At 33.7% G+C, this 23377-nt stretch overlaps 1 protein-coding gene across 1 annotated transcript in view; it reads right to left on the bottom strand.

The window, feature by feature from the left end:
- The window catches only part of MYO16 (myosin XVI), a 722870-nt gene extending 700343 nt beyond the window's left edge, over nucleotides 1-22527 (bottom strand). The window contains exon 1 of the mRNA XM_051984178.1: nucleotides 21617-22527. Within this exon, the coding sequence (XP_051840138.1) occupies nucleotides 21617-21644 (28 nt within the window). The 5' untranslated portion in view covers nucleotides 21645-22527. The remainder of the gene's footprint in view (nucleotides 1-21616) is intronic.
- Between the last annotated feature and the right edge of the window lie 850 nt (nucleotides 22528-23377).

The following is a 23377-nucleotide window of genomic DNA, read 5'->3' as shown; positions in this document are numbered from 1 at the left end:
TTTAAGGAAAAGTTCATTTATTCCTATACTCTCAAGTGTTTTTAATAGGAATGGATATTGGATTTTATCAAATGCTTTTTTTGCATCTATTGAGATGATCATATGGTTTTTTGTTAATTTGGTTATTAATATGGCCAATTATACAGATAGTTTTCCTAATATTGAACCAGTCCTACATTCATGGTATAAACCCTACTTGATCATACTGTATTATCCTGGGGGTTATTTCTTTAGTGTTTTTGCTAATATCTTATTTAAGATTTTAGCATCAATATTCATTAGGGAGATTGGTCTATAATTTTCTTTCTCTGTTTTCAATCTACCTGGTTTAGGTATCAGTACCATGTCTGTGTCATAAAAGCAATTTGGTAGGACTCCTTCATTCCCTATTTTATCAAATAATTTATATAGCATTGGAGCTAATTGTTCTTTAAATGTTTGGTAGAATTCACATGTAAATCCATCTGGTCCTGGGGGTTTTTTCTTAAGGAGCTGATTAATAGCTTGTTCTATTTCTTTTTCTGAAATGGGACTATTCAAGCAATTTACTTCCTCCTCTGTTAATCTGGGAAGCCTATATTTTTGGAGGTAGTCATCCATTTCACTTAGGTTATCAAATTTATTGGCATAAATTTGGGCAAAGATAACTCCTTATTATTTCTCTAATTTCCTCTTCATTGGTGGACAGTTCTCCCTTTTCATTTTTAAGACTACTAATTTGATTTTCCTCCCTCTTTTTTCTAATCATATTTACCAAAGGCTTATCTATTTTATTGGGTTTTTTAATAGAACCAACTCTTAGTTTTATTTATTAGTTCAATAGTTTTTTTTTTTTACTTTCAATATTATTAATTTCTCCTTTTAATTTTAGAATTTCAAATTTAGTATTTGATTGGGGGTTTTTAATTTGGTCTTTTTTCTAAAAATTTGGGTTTTTAGTTGCAACCCAATTCATTGATCTTCTCTTTCTCTATTTTATTCAGGTAACTTCTAAGGATATAAAATTTCCTCTTATTACCACTTTGGCTGCATCCCACAAATTTTGTTATGATGTCTCATCGTTGTCATTATCTTGAGTGAAATTATTAATTGTGTCTATAATTTGCTGTTTCATCCAATCATTCTTTAAGATGAGATTATTTAGTTTCCAATTACTTTTTGGTCTATTTACCCCTAAGTTTTTATTGAATGTAGTTTTTATAGCATCGTGGTCTGAAAAGAAAGCACTTACTATTTCTGCCTTCTTGTATTTAATTCTGAGGTCTTTATGTCCTAATATATGGTCAATTTTTGAATAGGTTCCATGGACTGCTGAGAAGAGAGTATATTCCTTTCTGTCTCCATTCAGTTTTCTCCAAAGATCTATCATACCTAATTTTTCTAATATTATATTTACTTCTTTAATTTCTTTCTTATTTATTTTGTGGTTTGATTTGTCTAATTCTGAGAGTGTAAGGTTGAGATCTCCCACTATTACAGTTTTGCTGCCTATTTCTTCTTGCAACTCTCTTAACTTCTCCTTTAGGAAATTAGATGCTATACCACTTGGTGCATATATGTTTAGTATTGATATTGCTTCTTCATCTATGCTACCCTTTCGTAAGATATAGTTTCCTTTCTTATCTCTTTTGATTAGATCAATTTTGCATTTGTTTGATCTGAGATAAGGATGGCTACCCCTGCTTTTTTGACTTCACCTGAAGCATAATAGGTTCTGCTCCAGCCTTTTACCTTTATTCTGTATGTATCTCCCTGCTTTAAATGTGTTTCCTGTAAACAACATATTATAGGGTTCTGACTTTTGATCCAGCAAGCTATCTACCTCTACTTTATGGAAAAATTCATCCCATTCACATTTACAGTTAAAATGACTAATTCTGTATTTCCTGCCATTTTGTTATCTTCAGATTATGTTTTTCTTTTGCTTGCCCCACCAACTCTCTTTCCCAGTTTTAAACTTATGCACTCCACTTGTATCACATGGCTCACCTTCTTTAGGATCCCTCCCTCCCCCACTTTGAATCTCTTCTCCTTTCTTGTACCCTTCCCTTATTACTCTTTTTTTCTTTTCCCTTTTCCTCTCCCCCTTTTTAATGAGATGAGAGGATTTTTTGTAAAACAAGTATGTCAATTATTTTCTCTCCATCATCTTGGCTCTGCCCCCAGTTTTTTTTTCTTTAAAAAAGATGAATTGCATTAGAGATCTTGACAGACATTTTTTATCTCTCAGTCTATGACTCTTCATTTCCTCATCCAGAAGATTGTAATTAACTTGAACTACCTGCCCTACAAGACACCCAAGAATCTTGTTATTTTTAGTCATGTATGACTCTTTGTGACTCCATTTGGAATTTTCTTGACAAAGATACTGAAGTGGTTTGCCATTTTCTTCTCTAGTTCATTTCACAGAATGGAGGCAAACAGGGATAACTGACATACCCAGGCACACAATTTGTATCACACAGTATCTGAGGCCAGATTTGAACTCAGGATGAGTCTTTCTGATTCCAGGTCTGATATTCCATTTTCACTTTTGAACTTTTATTTAGTTTACTATAGTTATCACTTTTACAACAAACATGTTGATACTAAAGATTCATCATAGGTAGAAAAAAAAGATAACATAATATTCCCAATATCAATAAAGTTAATCCAAGAGAAATTTGCTAAGAACTTAATATGTTTCATGAATTTTTCTAAGTACTTTAGGATATAAAGTCAAAGTGAAAAGCAAACATTAACCTGAAGGAGCTTAAGGTGTATTAAGGGATATAAAAAGCAGCTGCTTGGTTTCTTTACAAGTTTAATTTTGGTCATGGGGAGATGGTAGTTTCAAAGGTATCCTAGGAGTATCTCATCTCCAAATAATATCAAATAAGAACCCAACATAAAGAAAATTTAGAAATAACAGAAAGAAAAAAGATGAATGAACTAATCATAAGAAACTTCTTATATTCATTATCATCATTATCATAATCATTTTTGTTGTTCAGACATTCATCCATCTCTGACTCTTTATGATCCATGGATCATATCACTCTAGGCCCTTGTCTCCTCCATTCTCTCTCAAAGTCTGTTCAAGTTCATGTCTTTGTTCTCATTACACTACCTAGATATCTCAACTTTTGTCATTCCCCTTTTCTCTTGCTTTCATTTTTTCCCCAATAAAAGATTTCCTCATCAGTTCTGAGAATGGAGCCAAGATGGCAGAGATAACGTACGTTTCTTTCTGACCTTCTCCTATAATCCTCAATCTAATTAGCAAATCCAACTTCTGAATTAGCTCTGGACTGGCAGAACCCACAAATATTGGGAGTGCAACAAATTACCAGCAGAAGATAATTTCAAAGATCACTAAAAAAAATCTTTCAATTGGAAATGGGAGAGAGGCATCCAGCATAAGCAGCTGAGCACAAATGCCAGCACAGACAGTGCAGAGTCCCAGAGTAGTGCAAACTTCATAGGGCTGTACAGACTCCCTTGGTTGGTGCAGACTCTCTTGGGAGGTGCAGACTCCATGAGGCAGGGCAGGCTCCACACAGCAGAGAATCTATTGGGAGGAATCCACAGCAGCAGTGTTGGCTATTCTGCCCTAGCTGCAGAGAAGTTAGAAAACATCCAACACAAACACAAAGATAAATACAAAAGCTGGAGTCTCACAGGACCTGGACATACCCACCCAACACCTGAAGTGAATCAGCACTGACTCAGCTAAGAAAGGGTCACTTATAGAGGAAGTCACAGTTTATAGATGAAACTTGGAAAATCTCCTTGGCCCTAACAACAGACCTTAAGTTTTTTTTTTTTTTTAATGAATAAAAAGTAAAGAGAATTCTGATGATAAACAGCTTCTATGGTGAAAGAGAAGAACAGATTTCAAACCCTGAAGAGACTAAAGGCAGATTGTCTCCAGATGAAGCCCCAAAAGGTGATATAACGTGGTCCCTATCACACAAGGCTCTCCTAGAAGAAATTAAAAGGGATCTTAAAAAGAGAGCTAGAAGCAAGATGGGGAAAGGAAAAGAAAACATTGCAAGAAGTTTGGAAAAGGCATAATAACTCATTAAAAGATAGATTTGATAAAATTGAAAAAGAAAACAACTCCCAGAAAAACAGAATTTGTGACAGAAAAAGAAAATGACTCCTTAAAAAAACAAAATTTGTGAAATGGAAAAAAAGAAAATAACTCTGTAAAAAACTATTTGTGAAATGGAAAAAAAAATCCATAGAACAAAACAACTCACTTAAAAATTCAATTGGATAAATATAAAAAGAAGTAAAAAAAGCAAATAAAGAAAATATCTCACTAAAACTCAGAACTGAACAAATGGAAATGAATAACTGAATGAGACAACAATGATCAGTCAAGCAAAACCAAAAAAAAAATGAAAAAATAAAAAAATGTAAAATACTTAATTGGGAAAACAACTGACCTGGAAAACAGATCTAGGAGAGAAAATCTAAGGGTTATTGGACTCCCTGAAATCCGTGACAAAAAAAAAAGAAAAAAAAAAGAATAAAGATATTATTTTTTCAGGAAATCATCAAAGAGAACTGCCTGATTGTCATAGAATCAAAAGATAAAATGACCATTGAAAGAATTCACCAAACACCTCATAAAAGAGACCCCAAAATTAAAATCCCAAGGAATCTAAATTTCACAGCTATCAGGCCACAAAAGAGATATTACAAGCAGCCATAAAGAAATAATTCAAATATTGAAGAACCACAATAAAGATTATTCAGGACCTAGCAGCTTCCACTTTAAAGGATCAAAGGGCCAGGAATTTGATATTCTGAAAAGCCAAGGAACTTGGAATGCAGCCAAGAATAAATTACCCTGCTAAACTGAGCATTTTATTTCAGGGAAGAAAATGGACATTCAATGAAACTGATGAATTCCATTTATTTTTGATGAAAAGACCAGAGTTAAACAAAATATTTGACTTCCAAATATAGAACTCAAGAGAAGTATTAAAAGGCAAAAAGAAAAAAAAAACTCTTGAGAACTATTTCTGTTATGGATATACATAGAGAATACATATATAATCTGACTTTACTGTTATAATATAAAAAAGAAACTAGAGGTAGAAAGAGGGTTGTAATAGAGAAAAAAAAGGGAAAAGTGGAGGTAAAATGAGGGAAATTACATCTCAGGAAGAGGCAAAATGAACCTATTATAATTGAGGGAAAAAAGAGAGGGTGATGAATATTGTGTGAATTTTAGTCTCGTAAGATTTGGCTCAAAAAAAAAAGAATATATGGTTTCACTGAGAAACTTCTCTCACATTATAAAAAAGTGGGCGGGAAAAGGGGAAAAGAGAAGTGGTAGGGCTAAATATAAGGGAAAACAAATAGTAGGGGAAAGGTATAGGAAAAGGGAGAGGTCTCTAAAGATGAAGGACTGCTTGAGGCAGGTAGTGCTCACAAGTAAAATACTGGGGAGGAGGGAAAGGGGAAAATGAAAGAGAAAAGTATAATTTGAGGTTAATAAGATGGCAGGAAATACAGAATTAAAAAATTTAACTGTAGATGTGAATGGGGTGAACTCTCCCATTAGATGTAAGAGGATAGCAGACTGGATTAAAAATCAGAATCCTACCATATGTTGTTTACAAGAAACACATTTAAAGCAGAGCAATACATACAGAGTAAAGTTAAAGGTGAGAGCAGAATCTATTATGCTTCAGGTGAAGTAAAAAAGCAGGGATAGCCATCCTGATCTCAGATTAAACAAAAGCAAAATTTGATCTAATTAAAAGAGATAAGAAAGGAAACTATATCTTGTTAAAGAGTACCATAGATAATGAAGCAATATCAATATTAAACATATATGCACCAAGTGGTATAGCATCTAAATTCCTAAAGGAGAAGTTGAGAGTTGCAAGAAGAAATAGATAGTAAAACTATAATAGTAAAAGATTTCAACCTTGTTTTCTCAGAACTAGATAAATCAAATCACAAAATAAATAAGAAAGAAGTTAAAGAGGTAAATAAAATACTAGAAAAGCTAGATATGATAGATCTTTGGAGAAAATCCAATGGAGATAGAAAGGAGTACACTTTCTTCTCGACATTCATGGAAACTATACAAAAAATGTCCATATGTTAGGTAATGCAGAAAGGCAGAAATAGTAAATGCATTTTTTTCCAGATCATGATGCAATAAAAATTGCATTCAATAAAATGCCAAGGAAAAATAAACCAAAAAGTAATTGGAAATTAAATATTCTCATCCTAAAGAATGAATGGGTGAAACAGCAAATCATAAACATAATCAATAACTTCATTCAAGAGAATGACAATAATAAGACAACATACAAATGTGGGATGTAGCCAAAGTGGTAATATCGGGAAATTTTATATCTTTAGATGCTTACTTGCATAGAATAGAGAAAGAGAAGATTAATAAGTGGGGTTTGCAACTAAAAAGTCTAGAAAGAGAGCAAATTTAAAACTCCCAATCAAATACCAAACTTGAAATTCTAAATATAAAAGGAGAGATCAATAAAATTGAAACAAAAAAATTATTGAATTAATAAATAAAACTAAGAGTTGGTTTTATGAAAAAATCAACAAAACAGATAAACCTTTAGTTAATTTGATTAGAAAAAGAAAAGAGGAAAATCAAATTGTTAGTCTCAAAAACTAATGGAGAGGAAATTTGAACAATTATTAAGAATTACTTTGCCCAACTTTATGCCAATAAATTTGAAAACATAAGTGGAATTGAGGAATAGTTACAAAACTATAGACTGCCCAGATTGCCAGAAGAGACAATAAATTATTTAAATCATTTCTGTTTTAGAAAAAGAAATATAAAAAGTTACTAAGCAACTCCCTAAGAAAAAATCCCAGGCAGATGAATTTACATGTAAATTCTACCAAATATTTAAAGCACAATTAACTCTAATACTATATAAACTATTTGAAAAAATAGGGAATGATGGGCTCCTACCAAATTCCTTTTATGACACAGAATTGGTACTGATACTTAAACCATTTAGCATGAAAACAGAGAAAGAAAATTATAGACCAATCTCCCTAATTGAGGGAGGAAAAAATCTTAAATAAAATATTAGCAAAGAGATTACAGAAAATCACCCTCAGTATAATATGCCACACAATCCAAGTAGGATTTACACCAGGAATGTAGGGCTGCTTCAATATAAGGAAAACTATTAGCATAATTAACTATATCAATATCCAAATTAACAAAAACTATATGATTATCTCAATGGATACAGAAAAAGCGTTTGATAAAATCCAATACCCATTTCTAATAAAAACATTAGAGTACAGGAATAAATGGACTTTTCCTTAAAACAGTCAAGAGCATCTATTTAAAACCATCAGCAAGCATTGTATGTAATAGGGATAAACTGGAACTATTCCCAATAAGATCATGGATGGAACAAGGTTGCCCACTATCACCATTACCATTCAATATTATATTAGAAATGCTAGCTTTGGCAATAAGGGAAGAAAAAGAAATTAAAGTCATTAGATAATGAGGAAACCAAATTATCACTCTTTGCAGATGATATGATGGTATACATAGAGAATCCTAGAGAAAATGGAAAAACTATTAGAAATTATTGACAACTTTAGTTAAGATGCAGAATACAAAATAAATCCCATAAATCATCATATTCTTATATACCACTAACAAATCCAACAACAAGAGATACAAAAAAACTCCATTAAAAAAAAAAAAAAAACTACTAATAGTATAAAATATTTGGGAATCTTTCTGCCAAGGGAAAGTCAGGAACTACAAAAAAACTTTCCACACAAATAAAGTCATATCTAAGAAATTGGAAAAATATCAAGTGCTCTTGGATAGGTTGAATGAATATAATAAATATGACAATACTCCCTAAATGAATCTATTTATTTAGTGCTATACCAAACTCCCAAGAAACTATTTTACTGAACTAGAAAAAATAACAATAAAATTCATCTCAAAGAACAAAAGATCAAGAATTTCAAAGGAATTAATGAAGAGAAAAGCAAACGAAGGTTGCCTAGCTATACCAGATCTAAAATTATATTATAAAGCAGCAGTCATCAAAACCATTTGGTACTGGCTAAGAAATTGAGGAGTTAACTGATCAGGTGAATATATTAGGTTCACAGAACAAAATAGTCAATGATTATAGCAATCTAGTCCTAGCTTTTGGGATAAGAATTCACTATTTGACAAAAACTGCTAGGAAAATTGAAAAGTAGTATGGCATAAAGTAGATATAGACCCACACCTAATACTATATACCAAGATAAGTTCTAAATGGGTTCATGATCTAGAAATAAAGAATTATAAGTAAATTAGAAGAACATAGGATAGTTTACCTCTCAGATTTGTGGAGAAGGAAGGAATTTGTGACCAAAAAAGAACTAGAGATCATTATTGATCACAAAATAGATAATCTTGATTACATTAAGTTTAAAAGGTTTTGTACAAACAAAACTAATGTAGACAAGATTAGAAGGAAAGCAATGAATTGGGAAAACATTTTTACATCCAAATGCTCTGATAAAGGCCTCATTTCCAAATTATATAAAGAATTGAATCAAATTTATAAGAAATCAAGCCATTCTCCAATTGATAAATGGTCAAAGGATACGAATAGATAATTTTCAGACAAAGAAATTGAAACTGTTTGTAGCCACATGAAAAGGTGCTCCAAATCACTATTGATCAGAGAAATGCAAATTAAGACAACTCTGAATACCAATACATACCTGTCAGATTAGCTAAGATAACAGGAAAAGATAATGACAAATGTTGGAGGGGATATGCCAAAACCAGAACTCTAATACATTATTGGGTATGAATGGATCCAATCATTTTGGAGAGCAGTTGGGAACTATGCTCAAAAAGTTATCAAACTGTGCATACCCTTTCATTCAGCACTGTTTCTACTGGGATTGTATTTCAAAAAGATATTAAAGAAGGAAAAGGGACCTCTATGTGCAAAAATGTTTGTGGCAGCTCTCTCTGTAGTGGCAAGATACTGGAAAATGAGTGAATCCCATCAATTGGAGAATGGCTTAATAAATTACGGTACATAAATGCTATGGAATACTATTGTTCTATAAGGAACGACCAGCAGGATGACTTCAGTGAGGTTTGGAGAGGCCTACATGGACTGATGCTAAGTGAATTGAACAGAACCAGGAGATCATTATGGCAACAATAAGACTATAAGATAATCAATTCTAATGGATGTGGCTCTCTTCAACAATGAGAGGATTCAAACCAGTTTCACTTGTTAAGTGATGAAGAGAGCCATCTGCACACAGAGAGATAACAGTGGGAACAGTGTGGAATACAACATAACATTCTCACTCTGTTGTTATTGGCTTCCATTTTGTTTTCTTTCTCAGTTTTTCTTTTCCTTCCTTCTTGATCTAATTTTTCTTGTGCAGCAAGATAACTGTAAAAATGTGTGTGTGTGTGTGTGTGTGTGTGTGTGTGTGTCTGTGTGTCTGTGTGTGTATGTATTGGATTTAACATGTGCTTCAACATATTTAACATGTATTGGGCTACCTGTTAGCTAGGGAAGGGGGTGGGGAGAAGGAGGGGAAAATGTGGAACAAAAGGCTTTGCTAGGGTCAATGTTGGAAAAATGACCCATGCATATGCTTTGTAAATAAAAAAAGAACTAAACAAAAGATTTCCTATCATTATTATTCAATATTTATACAATAAATAGACCCAGTTATAGAGGACACTTGCAGTCTTTAAAGCATGCAAAACACTTTAGACACATTATTAAATTTAATCTTCACAACAGTGTTATAAAGTAGGTGTTATCATCACCTTTTTTTTTTTTTTTTAATGAAAAAAAAAAACTGAGTATGAGAGTTTTATTAAAAGTAGCAATAGCTATATCCTAGCTTCTTAAACTGTGGGTCATGACCCCATGTGAGGATTCATGATACAACATGAACGTCATAAAATTATGATTTATTATCAATGAACCTTGAATTTGTATATCTATTTTATATACCTATGTACCAGGGTCATATAAAAATTTCTTAGGCAAAAACAGGTCACAAGAGGAAAAATTTTAAGAATACCTCATCTAAAAAATCTCACGTATATCCTTGTAAAAACTGTATAAGGTAGGTGCTATTATTGTCTCCATTTTCTGATGAAAATATTGGTCCTGAGAAAGATGAAATTATTTGCTCATAATCACACAATGGAAATAAACATCTCAGGATCAACAAGCTCATTCAGATCTTAAATCCAAGTCCAGTGGTTCATAAATGGATAGAAAAATGGACAGACAGATAGATAGACAAACACATACATAGATGACAGATAAACAATAAAAATTTAAATATAACTAAATAATTCACCAATCTGGGAATTTCTGTAGGGTCCAAGTCTCTGAATTTCATCTATGTCCTTTAATCTTTCCTCCAGAGTAGTCTTGCAATCTTTGTGAATAATGAAACATTGGGTGATGAAGACCTGAAGTATCTCCTTTGGAAATTATTGTGAAGTATCCAGGCAGAGTCAAACCTACAAATTAGACTTATCACAGATTTCAAGAACAAAGGAAGAGAGCTACTCTGGAGTAGTATGAAGGGTGGACCAATATGTGAAGGATAGGAGTTACCAAAATAATAAACATGACTACAATTTAGGAAGCATCTTAGCAAGCCCTACTTCAGCAAACCAATGGGAGATCTAGAGCCACAGTGTGATAGAACAGGCAAACTCCAACTCTAGGACTCCCAACATGCTTCAGCATAGTCAGGGAAATCAGCAGACTCCATAAATAGCACTGGAAGAAAAGGACAGGCAGTAAACACTGTGAGAGAACTGTGGGAAAATAACAAACAAGTGCAAGGCTTCTGAGAATATCCTGGTCACTATGTCCTGGTGAGCCCTTCCTTGATCTACCCACAGGAAAGATAACTGCATAAAGCAGAGTATATCATAGTTGTGGGACTGGTAAAAATGGAAAATATGCCCAGTTACAGAGGACATTTGCAGTCTTCCTATAGTGCTGTTTCAATTAGTAACCTTCAGCCTCTGGGACATGCAAACTTTAGATATCCCTGGTGTTTCAGAGGACATAGAATAGGAAACAAGAGTTGGGGAAAGAACATTGTAATATTGATATTTCAGAAGAGAAAAGATAGTTACATTTTCCTCAAGGGCATCAGAGAGAAATCATCAAGATTTATAAAGTTTCCTCAGGAAGAGATATGGAATTAAAAAAAAAACATAAATAGTAAGTGATATCTCACTCTTTACAACAAATAAAACTGGTTCAAAATATCCTGAGAAAGTTGAAGGTATCACCACAAATTACGATGGAGTAACTCTCAGAACCTGAAGGGTGGTTCAGAAGAAGAATAAAAGAATTAACGATTTTAAAGGTCAGCAATAAAGCTCTTTCTTGAGGAAGAAATAAGGAAATCTAATAAGAGACTAGAGAATGTAAAACAACAACAAAAACAACAAAAAAGAATGACTGAAATGGAAACAGAAATAAGGCAGAAGGAAAAATAATGAAACTTTTGTAAGTTTGGAAGAAAACACGAGGATTCAGCAAAATAAGAATATTGAACATGGTGATAGAATGGAAATGAATTATTTAAGAATTGTAGACATAAAAAATAAAAATGAGGGCTTGCATTTTCTAGTAAGTAATAAAGAAAAAAATATGGATGCATTAAAAGAAAACAGTAAATTGAAGGTTAAGAAGATCCAAAAAAAAAAAAAAATCAGCATAAAAAAAAAAAAACACCTTCCAAAAGAATATCAATTAGGAAAAAAAGCCCTCCAAGTTTAGTACATCAAAGAATAATGAAGTAAGATGTAAGAAATGCAACCAAAAAAAAAGAGCAATTATTGATATCGGGGGGGGGGGGATACTTTAAATTTCTAAGAAAAACCAAGGAGAACAGGGTAAGAGAACTCAGTGGTAAATAATCAGAGGGAAAATTAAAATTAGTATTCTGAAGAGATAGTTTGTCATTACAAAAAGCACAACTTTCAAATCTAAGCCTAAAAATCAAAGGAAATAATTGGATATTCAGCAAAAGGAAGAATTCAAATCATCCCTCAAAAGATCCCAGATGTGAGATGGATATTCATTATGCAAACTGATTAAACAGCATGCAGTTAAACACTTTCATATAGTATTGAAAAACTAAGAAATGAAACATTTGTCTTCATATGGGTAGTCTTGTACAAAGTCAGGAATGTATAGTAGAATCTTTTTGTCTCTTATTTGATTTTCTTTCATCTTTGAAGAAAGTTTCAATGGCACTAAAAACTTAAGAAGTAAACAGAATAATTATAAAAATTAAACTATATTAGTAGAAGAAGTGAATTAATATTCCAAGGAAAAAGTGTAATTCTTGATTACTTCAATATTACATCTTCCAAGATAATAGAGAGAAATGACTTTTGAATGAAGAAAGGAGGGGGCAAGTGAAATAATAACTTGTCAGGATACAAGAAGAAAAGTTGAAGAGAGATTTTCAATTTTGCTCCATACTTTTAGATTAGTAAGAGATTAAAGATACAATACCAGAAAAAAAGATCACAGAAAAAGTTGGAATTGTGTATAGATAAAAGAAAGGGTACAATTTTATAAGATCATTAGACTTCCCTATGGCAACACAAGAAAGGAAGACAAAGGTGTCTCTATTGGTAGCAAATAGATACTTTAGTACATCAGAGTCTAGAGATATTTTGATACTAACTTCCAACTATGATGCTAACTTAAGAAACATTTGGGAATCAGGAACACAACTCAAGTAAGATTGCACAGAGGGTCACAGATTCAAAGAAAAGGTTTTACATCATCAGATTGGAAAGCAGTGAAGGAAAATGAAAAAGAAGGAGGAAGAGAAGAAAGAAGAAGAAGAAGAAGAAGAAAGAAGAAGAAGGAGAAGGAGGAGAAGGAGAAGGAGAAGGAGGAGGAGGAGGAGGAGGAGGAGGAGGAGGAGAAGGAGAAGAAGGAGGAGGAGGAGGAGAGGAGGAGGAGAAGGAGAAGGAGGAGGAGGAGGAGGAGGAGGAGGAAGGAGGAGGAGGAGGAAAAGGGTGAAGAGGAGGAGAAGAGGAAGAGAAAGAGGAAAAGGAAGAAGAGGAGGAGGAGAAAGATGATGCAGAGGAGGAGGTGGAGGAGGAAGAAAAACAGAAAGAGGAGGAGGAAGAGGAGGAGGAGAAAGAGAAAAAAAAAGAAGAAAGAAGAAAAAGGAGGGGAGGGGAGGAGGAGAAGGAGGAGACAACAACTCAAAAACTAAGGTTGCAAAATGTCTGCCGCCATTAAATACTAGAATTTCTAGGAACGGATCATATAACATCACAGAAAAATGGATTCATTGAGAAAGAGGTTAAATCAAAAGAAAATTTTGTGGAAAGGAATGTTAGGAATTAATGTCACTAATAAAGAAGAAGAGCAGAGATGAGGTTTTAAAAATAGAACAAGTTAGATAAGAGGCAGAAAGTGAAATGATAAAACAAAAGATAGTGAGAAAAAGAAGAGTAAATTCAAGGAGAAACTAATAGAGAAAAATCATTTGAAGAGAAAATTAGGCTCACACTAGTGAAAACAAAATGAGAGAAGTTTACTTTTCTTGTTTTATTTACCTCTTCTTAAAAGGTAAATTACAGGTAAATTATTCTTGTCTCGAGGAGACAAGAATAAGGGGAGGCAGAGTAAGCAGTAAATCATTGTAACTCTCCCATATTCATCTCTAAACAATCATAAAATAGTGCCTCCAAACAAACTCTGGAACAATAGAGCCATCAGAAAGGTGCAGTAAAAATTTTTTAGCCCAAGAAAGTTGAAAAATCAGCAAGAAAGACGTGTCTCATCCAAGTAAAAGGAAAACATAGGTCATGACAAGAAGTATCCCAGCAAGACAGACCAAGTTCCACCTCAGCAAACCAATGGAAGATCCTAAGTCCCAGTGTGATGGACCAGGCAGATTCCAATACCATGACCCCTACATGCCTCAAAATAGGGAGCGGAACCAACAGACTCCAACTCTGAGAATCACCACATGTTTCAGTGCAAAATTGGCATCCTCTAGTTGCCAGACCTACATAACACAGCTGCAGACAAATAGGTAGATGCCAACATTACAAGTGCCTAAATGAATAGGCAGGTACCTGCAATTTTTTTCCTATACCTCCTTTTTTCTTACCACATTCTTCAGTCCAATCCCAGGTAAAGAAGTAAACTTCAGAGGCTAGATTTCCACTCATGCTTCATTGTGGCCCTAGGGTAATGCAGAAACACACCACCAGCCTCAACACATAGCATACATCAGCACTGGGTCCCCAGCTCAGCATCAGGTAAGCTGCCAGACCCCTACAGCTTCCAGCAGTGCCAATCACCCCAACCTACTCCCTTAATACAGCACCAGACACTAGGATCCACTGTAGACCTCAGAGAAAAATCAGTGCAGCACCAGGTAAACAGCCAAAGCTTTCAATTTCTGGTACAAGAATCCTAAGACAATACTCCTATTAGCACAGGAGCAGAAATCAAATTTGAAAGAAAGGGAAAAGTCCCCAAATGAGCAAAAATAAAGAAACAGAAAGATCCAACTATATAAACTATTATGGGATGACAAAGACACAAACTCAAAAGAGGTAAACAATGTCAAAAAAACCAAAACAATGGGCAAAATCCAAATTAAAATGGGAAGTGGTTTCAAGCCCAGAAAGAACTAAAGATCTCAAAATGGAGATTAAAAATCATATAAAAAAGGTAAAAGAAAATTAGAAAAGAAATGAGAATGAGACTAGAAATTTTTTTTTTTTTTTTTTTTTTTTTAAGAATCAGCATCTTGGAAAAAGAAAACAAATGCTTAAAAAGCAGAATTGGCCAAAAGGAAAAGGAAGTACAAAAACTAACTGATCAAAATAACTTTTTAAAAGTCTGAATTGGGGACTTACAGGGGTGGAGCCAAGATGGCAGAAATGACACACATTTCTTTCTGACTTTTTCCTACAATTCTCAGGCTAATTAGCAAACCCAGCCTCTGAAGATCTACATGAACTGATGGTAAGTGAAATGAGAAGACCAGGAGATCATTATACACCACAACAACAAGACTATAAGACAATCAATTTTGATAGATGTGGCTCTCTTCAACATTGTAATGATTCAAACCACTTGTTCTGTGATGAAAAGAGCCATCTATACCCAGGAGAGAACCTTGAGAACAGAGTGTAGACCACAACATAGCATTCTCACTCTTTCTGTTGTTATTTGCTTCTATTTTGTTTTCTTTCTCAGTTTTTCTTTTTCTTTCTTCTTGCTCTGATTTTTTCTTGTGCAGCAAGATAACTGTATAAATATGTGTATATATATATATTGGATTTAACATGTATTTCAACATATTTAACATGTATTAGACTACTTGTCAGCTAGGGGAGAGGGTGAGTGGGAAGGAGGGGAAAATTTGGAACAAATTTTTTCAAGAGTCAGTTTTTTAAAAATCATCCATGCATGTGCTTTGTAAATAAAAAACTTTAATAAATAACTAAAAAAATAAAGGTCCGAATTGGGCAAATAGAAGCTAACGACTCCATAAGACATCAAGAATCCATCGAAAAAATTCAAAAGAATGAAAAATAGAAGAAAATGTAAAATACCTCACTGGGAAAAACAACTGGGGGCAGTTAGGTAGTGCAGTGGATAGAGGACCATCTTTGAAGTCAGGAGGATCTGGGTTCAAATCTAATCTCGGACACTTAACATTTAACACTTCCTAGCTATATGACCCTGGGCAAGTCACTTAATCCAAATTGCCTCAGCAAAAAATAAAAAAGATTAATTTTTAAAAGGGGGGGGTTGAGAAAAACAACAGACTCAGAAAATACATCCAGGAGAGTCAGTTTCAGAATCATTGAATTATGGGAAAGCTATAATCAAAAGGAGGACCTAGACAATAACTTTCAATTAATTATCAAGGAAAATTGCCTTGATATCCTGGAATTAAATTGTAAAATTGGCATTGAAAGAATCCATCAATCAACTCAGGGAAGAGATCCCCAAATTCTCAAATAAAAGCTCCAAGAAATATTATATCCAAATTTCAAAACTATGGAAACAATTCAAATATCAGGGAGGCACAATCAGGATATAGAAGCTGCAATATGAAAGAAACAGAAGTCAGGAACAATTCTGGAAGGCAAAGGAGCTAGAACTACAAACAAGAATCACCCACCCAATGAACTTAAGCATAATACTTCAAGGAGAAAAAAAAATAGTCATTCAATAAACTAGAAGGATTTCACATTTTCTTAATGAGAAGACCAGAGCTGAACAGAAAATATTATCTCCAATATCAAGACTCAAGAGAAAACCAAAAAAAAAAAAAAAGAAAGAAAGAAAGAAAGAAAAAGGGTTGGGGGAAACATAAGGAAACCAATGGAGCTAAATTGTTTATATCCCTATGTGGGAAGATGATATCTACAATTCTTTTTTTTTTTTAATCTTACTTTTTTATTACAGTTTTTAAAAATTTTTACAACATATGCACTTTGTGCTCCAAATTTTTCCCCTCTCTTCTTCCCATCCCCTCTCCTAGATGGCAAATAATTCAATATATGTTAAACATGTGCAATTCTTCTAGGTATATTTCCACAAGTACCTTGCTGCACCAGAAAAAACAGATTAAAAAGGAAAAAAAAATGAGAAAGAAAACAAAATGCAAGCAGACAGCAACAAAAAGACTAAAAATACTATATTGCAATCCACATTCAGTACCCACAGACTTCTCTCTGGGTACAGATGAATCTCTTAATCATAAGACTATTGGAACTGGGCTGAATCATCTCATTGTTGAAAAAAGTCATGTCCCTCAGAAGGTTCATCACATAATCTTACTTTTGTCATGTAAAATAATCTCCTTGTTCTACTCACTTCCCTTAGCATGAGTTTATGTAATTCTCTCAAAACCTCTCTGAAATCATCTTGCTGATTATTTCAGAACAATAATATTCATTAACATTCATATGTAATTTCATAACTTATTGTCATTCTCCAATTGATGGGCATCCACTCAGTTTCCAGTTTCTTGCCACTATAAAAAGGGCTGCCACAAACATTTTTACACATGTGGGTCTCTTTCCCTCCTTTATGATCTGTTTGGGATACAGGCCCAGTAAAGACATTGCTGGATGAAAGGATACACATAGTTTGATAACCCTTTGCGCACAGTTCCAAATTGCTTTGCAGAATGGTTGAGTAACTCCACCAATAATGTATAAGTATCCCAGGTTTCCCATATATCCCCCATTTGTTATTATATTTTCCTATCATCTTAGCCAATCTGAGAGGTATGTAGTAGTACCTCAGAGTTGTCTTAATCTGCATTTCTCTGATCAATAGTGTTTTATAACACTTTTTCATATGACTAGACATGGTTTCAATTTCTTCATCTGAAAATTGTCTGTTCATATCCTTTCACTGTTTATCAATTGGAGAATGGCTTGAATTCTTTAAAAAAAATTGAATTCAATTCTCTGTATATTTTAGAAATGAGGCCTTCATCAGAACTTTTGAATTTTTTTGTATTGTATTGTATTGTACTGATGTAAATTTTTTCCCAGTTTTTTCCCCAGTTTTTGCTTCTAATCTTGTCTGCATCAGTCTGTTTGTACAAAAACTTTTAAACTTAATATAACCAGAACTATTCATTTTGCATTCCATGATGTACTCATTTCTTCTTTGGCCACAAATTCCTTACTTCTCCACAGATCTGAGAAGTAGATTATCCTTTGTTCTTCTAATCTGCTTATTATATCACTTTTTATGTCTAAATCATGAACCCATTTCTCCTTTATTTTGATATATGGTGTTAGAGGTGGGTCAATGCCTTGTTTCTACCATACTAATTTCCAATTTTCCCAGCAGTTTTTTTCAAATAGTGAGTTCCTATCACAGAAGCTGGGATCATTGGATTTATCAAACACTCGATTACTATAGTCATTAACAATCGGGTGTTATGAACCTAATTTATTCCATTGGATTTCTGAAATCTTAAAAACTCTAACATTGATAGTAGCTAGAAAGAATATACATAGATAGAGGCTACCATATGAGGTGAATTTGAGGGAATGATGTAAAAAAAATTAAGAGATGAAAAAGGAATACACTGGCTATAAAAGGGAGAGGTAGAATGTGATAAATTACTCCCTGTGAAGAGCCAGGAAAAGCCTATTACAGTGGAGGGAAAGATGGGAGAGTGGGAAATGAGTATAGCTTGAATCTTACTCACATTAGTATTGAACCGAAGAGGGAACAATATACAAAATTACTTGAATATAGAAATCTAGTAGTTACTCCTACTTTCCTGTAGGAGTATAGGAGATTAAGAAAAATCTTAACATGTAATTGAGAAAAAATAAAATGCTATTAAAATAATAAAAAGGTACACTCACAGATATATACAACACACATGTATTTAATGGAAGAAAATATATAATTTTACAATTGCAAACCCAAATGTAAATTAAATCCTCCTCTTGCAAAAAAAAAATATATATATAGTGTAACAGAGACAAAACAAAATAATTTGCTACATATGAGAAGTACATTTAAAACAGATACCTATGTACAGAGTGAAAATGTAAGTGGTAGAACAAAATTTATTGTTATTTAAATGAATTCAAAAAAGCAGGGATTGCAAACATGACATCCATTTCTTCTTTGGCCACAAATTCCTTACTTCTCCACAGATCTGAGAAGTAGATTATCCTTTGTTCTTCTAATCTGCTTATTATATCACTTGTTATGTCTAAATCATGAACCCATTTCTGCTTTATTTTGATATATGGTGTTAGAGGTGGGTCAATGCCTTGTTTCTACCACACTAATTGGATGTTGACAAGCCAACAATAAAATTATTAAAATTAAGAAAAATGTGCCAGGAAATGCCATTGTTCTTATGGCCACCATAGCAAAATAAATGATGACTAACTCTTAAAATGAAAATTAGGCAAATTATAATAAGACACTGATATTAAAGTGACCTCTCTAGAGTAACATAGTCAATACTTAGTTGAGACAAAACTTGAACTTGGAGCTTCGTGACTATAAATTCAGTCCTCCATATACGACTAATACCATCTCTATTATGAGTTTACATATATAGAAACAAACATGTATAAATGTATATACATATGCATATATACATATTCATATTACATATGTGTAGAATGATAAATAATATTTATATGATCTTATTTGGTGTAACTATGAAATATATAATACATTATTATTAATCCTATTTTCCCCCAAAGGAAGAAAGTGAAGATCATTGGGATGACTATCCTATGATCACAAACCTAATGTATCAGTTTCAGAATTTGAACCCATGTTTCCTAAGCATATATCCAACTTTCTGCCCACTATGCTTCAGAGCTTTTCCATTCCTATACATACTAGTTCTCAAAGTCCTTTTAGATCAAGTTCAAATCTTCAGATAAAGTCAACTGCAATGTTCCAGTCCATTGTGATCTCTTTCTACTGAAATTTTAGAGAACTTCTCTGTGACACATGATTTTGTACTTGACAGTGTACCTCCTAAAGTCATCATGTAGTTGTGTCTTCTGCATTAGTCCAATCTTTCTGAAAATTGTGTATTATAAATTTCATGATGGCAGAATACATGCCTTATACTTCTCATATCCCTCATAGCACATAAGAAAGAACTAGAAACTGTAGATACTTAAAATATACTTGCTAATTAATCTGAATTAAAACCATTTTTATTGGCTTTTAGTTACCTTTTGATCTATTCCAAATTACATTAAATTTAGGTTCCATATTTTATCATAGAAGCATCCATAAATGTATGTGTAGATACATGCACATTACATACAAACACACAATACTGTTTTTTTTTTAACTCAGCATAACTGTCCCTTTTTATTTTCTAAGCCTTTACATTCAACTGCAAAACAATTCATGAAACAAATCATTTACTTTGGTGAAAAGCATTTCAGTGTTATATTTGAGGACCAAACTGCTTGTTGAGAAATCCCAATATAGCAGCATTTAATCATCTACTGCTCATATTGAATCTCTCACTGTTCTTGTCCTCTAGCAGGAAGAATGCTCAATCCTGCTTAGCTAGTACCTTGTTGAGGTGGGGAGGGGGAAGGGTGCACACTAGGCTGCAGAAGGTTGCAGTTAGAAGAACTGACTTTGCAAACTCACAGATAGGAAAGAAATAAGAGTTCCGATAGTGGAATAACACATTTAAATCAGTGCCAGTAGCAACAGCAGTAGTTTCTACATCAGAGAATTCACCCTAAATTGAAAAAAGGAGAAAACTATTCAGTGACAATCTCAAGCTTTTTCATAGCACCTTGGCAGTAAAGGTTCCAATGTTAAGAACTCATTAAGAACTCATGTCCAAATTGACAGATGAATCTACTAGTGGATTTTATTAGAGTTGAAAATTTAAGTGCATTTATCAGAGCTGCAAATGTGAAATGTCAAAGGTTCTCTCTTCACATGGCTGTGCCTACTAGTTAGCTCATTAACATTCATAGAGGTTAAAGTGCATACCTGCATGTGCTAGAGCAGACAGGAGGAAAAAAAATTTTCTCTGTAGACACAGCTATATATATATATTCAATTCTATTCACTCCGCAATTAAAGATTCACCTGGAATATCCTTTATTTAATAATATGTTGGGTTTTTTTTTAATGGTCATGATATTAGCCCTTAAAGAACCTTATGCTCATGGTGACCAAAAGGAAAACACTTTCAATAATATATCAGTGGTTCTGCAAGACTATGACATAAATATAAGTTTTTAGAAGTACGATATGAAAAAATATGTATGCATGGCAAGCCATTTCCTATTACCATGAGAGTGCAAAAACCATGAAAATAGTGTGCTATCATGTCTTTCTCTTTACTATAATTTTTTGTAAAAGGTTTAAGATGCATCAATTTTGTGGCTTCTAAAGCAGTTTTAAATATTACCATTACATAAAACAGTGAATAGCATTTAAGAAAAGCTTGTGAAAATCCTTTCCTTCCCTTCCCTCCATCATGAATCAATCTGCAGAATTTGACAGATACCACTTTGAAATTTCTTTCTTTCTTTCTTTTATACTTCAGCAAGAATGGTGCAAGGATAAAAGTTGAGATTCAAGGAGAAGCATAAAGATTAAACTTGGAATTCTAGGCAGTCTAGTAATCTAATGTATCACCCCAAACTGCCAGGCAATCAAACTTGAAAAGTATGTAATACTAAGATGACCTTCACACTGATTAATGAATGTTGCTCCCTCTTGTCTGGTAGTATTTATTACTCATAACCATGCCTGTATAATCTTTTTCTGCCCACAGTGGTCATTTTTTTTTTCTTTTTTGACAGGAGGAAAAGTTTTAAAGAGTTAACCCAGCATTTAAATCACTTTAAAATTATTCCGTTGCTTAGGAGAAAGACTAAAGAATGCCTATATCTCTATACCTTTCTTCCCAAGTAATAAATCATTTTCATTCATCTGAATTTTTCAACCCAAGGCACCTTCCTCGATTTCACAATTTGCATAAAATCAAATAAAATGGAAGGAAGCAAAATACCAAGGTTACTTACAGCACTTGATAAAATGATAGTGAGACATGTTTCCATTTCAGACAGTAGTCTTGTTACATGTTCCAGCATTCTCTTCTGCTACAATAGTCGTCCCCACAAACTGCATAATTTAGAGCCCTTCCTCAGGTAACCAGTTTACCTCAGGATGCATTATTGAACGGAGCTCCTATTCCATGATCTTGCAAAAAATGTATAAAAAAGAAAGAAAAAAGCTTCAAACTCATTCTCATGCAGCAGCTGGAGTTAGAGAAATCTCTCTATGTGCCTTGAACCATGGCTGCTGCACGTGCTATTGTAGCATCGCTGATTGACAGAGCTCCTAATCCCACATCCCCAGGAATAGTAAGATTTAATTGGTGTGCACTCGCAGCCACATTGTTCGAGCGTTGAGGTGTGCTGCTGCACTGCGGCGCCCACCGTCCTGCCGGTTAATGGCTTTTCAATAGCTTCCAAATGGCAGCAAACTAAGCTTGATGAGTGGGCTGAAGCGAAGTCACAAGAAGAAGGGATCTTAAAGCTTGTTTCTGCAGATTGTGAGCCAAATGTGACCGGATTCTTCGCTGGTGGTAAAAGCTGGGTATTTTTAGTTGCCACCAGTTGCTGTGTGAATAGGAAACTGATAGCAGGCGCTCAAAATAACCTTTTTAGCATCAGAGATCGTTGCATTTGTCTGGTATAGTAAAGAAATTAAGGAATAGCTCACAGTCATCTCCACACTCCCGGGTCCCCATGCAGAATCAAAAATGGGGGAGGGGGGATACATATTAAGTTTGCATATTCAAAATGATTATTGACTTGCTGTCTGCACAGAAATGCACTGCATTTAAGAATATATCTCGGGAATTTTTCTAACAGGATTGGAATTCAGAAGGAAGGAACAGTAAAATTTACATAAATTCAATCTAAAATTAAAAATAATGTGCAGCCATAGTGTAAGAGCTATATTAACTATAAAAATATGGCACAGAATCTATTTGATTTACATATGTAAATTGGAATCTAGCAAATTCATTTTCTTTCTGCTGTTCATAGAAAACAAGTTGCTATATTCTAAAAATCATGCTTTGGATTGTAAGGGCATTGGAAAGGCAAACCTGCAGTGGATGTTAAGCAATGACACCACTACAGTAGAAATTCAGGTCCTGCATTTCCTTACTAAGCAAAAGGAAAGCAGGGATTTGCTGCAGATTCCACAGAAAAACTCAGAATGGAATGAATATCTCATGAAGAGTTCTGTAATCAAATAACAAGTTGATACAACCTAAGCTTATTAAAACAGCATTAAAGGACAAAACTACTGCTCTTCATTTGATTAGAGAATGGCTCTCTTAACTATTGACCTGAATAAGCACCCTTAGCAAGTGAATGTGCTGATTAGTCACTTGCCAAGTGACTGTTTTACACATTTAAGATTCTTCCAAAATACATTTTCTTCCATTCATGTAGAAAAAAAATCTTTGTTGTACTGGATTTTTTTTCAGTTTTATTTGATTCTTCATGACTACATTAGGGATTTTCTTAACAGAAATACTGAAGTAGTTTGCCATTTCCTTCTCCAGCTCATTTTGCAAATGAAGAAACTGAAGCAAACAGGATTAAGTGACTTATCTAGGGTCACATAGCTAGTAAATGTCTGAGATCAGATTTGAACTCATGAAGAGGAATCTTCCTGACTCCAGATCCTGCACTGGATCCACTAAGTCACCCAGCTGCCCCCCCAAAAGAACTCTAATCAACACAAATACTTATTCATTTATAGGT

This window comes from Antechinus flavipes, chromosome 3 (assembly GCF_016432865.1).
Source record: "Antechinus flavipes isolate AdamAnt ecotype Samford, QLD, Australia chromosome 3, AdamAnt_v2, whole genome shotgun sequence".
In the NCBI taxonomy this organism is placed as follows: Eukaryota; Metazoa; Chordata; class Mammalia; order Dasyuromorphia; family Dasyuridae; genus Antechinus; species Antechinus flavipes.
This window is presented reverse-complemented; position numbering and strand designations above follow the sequence as displayed.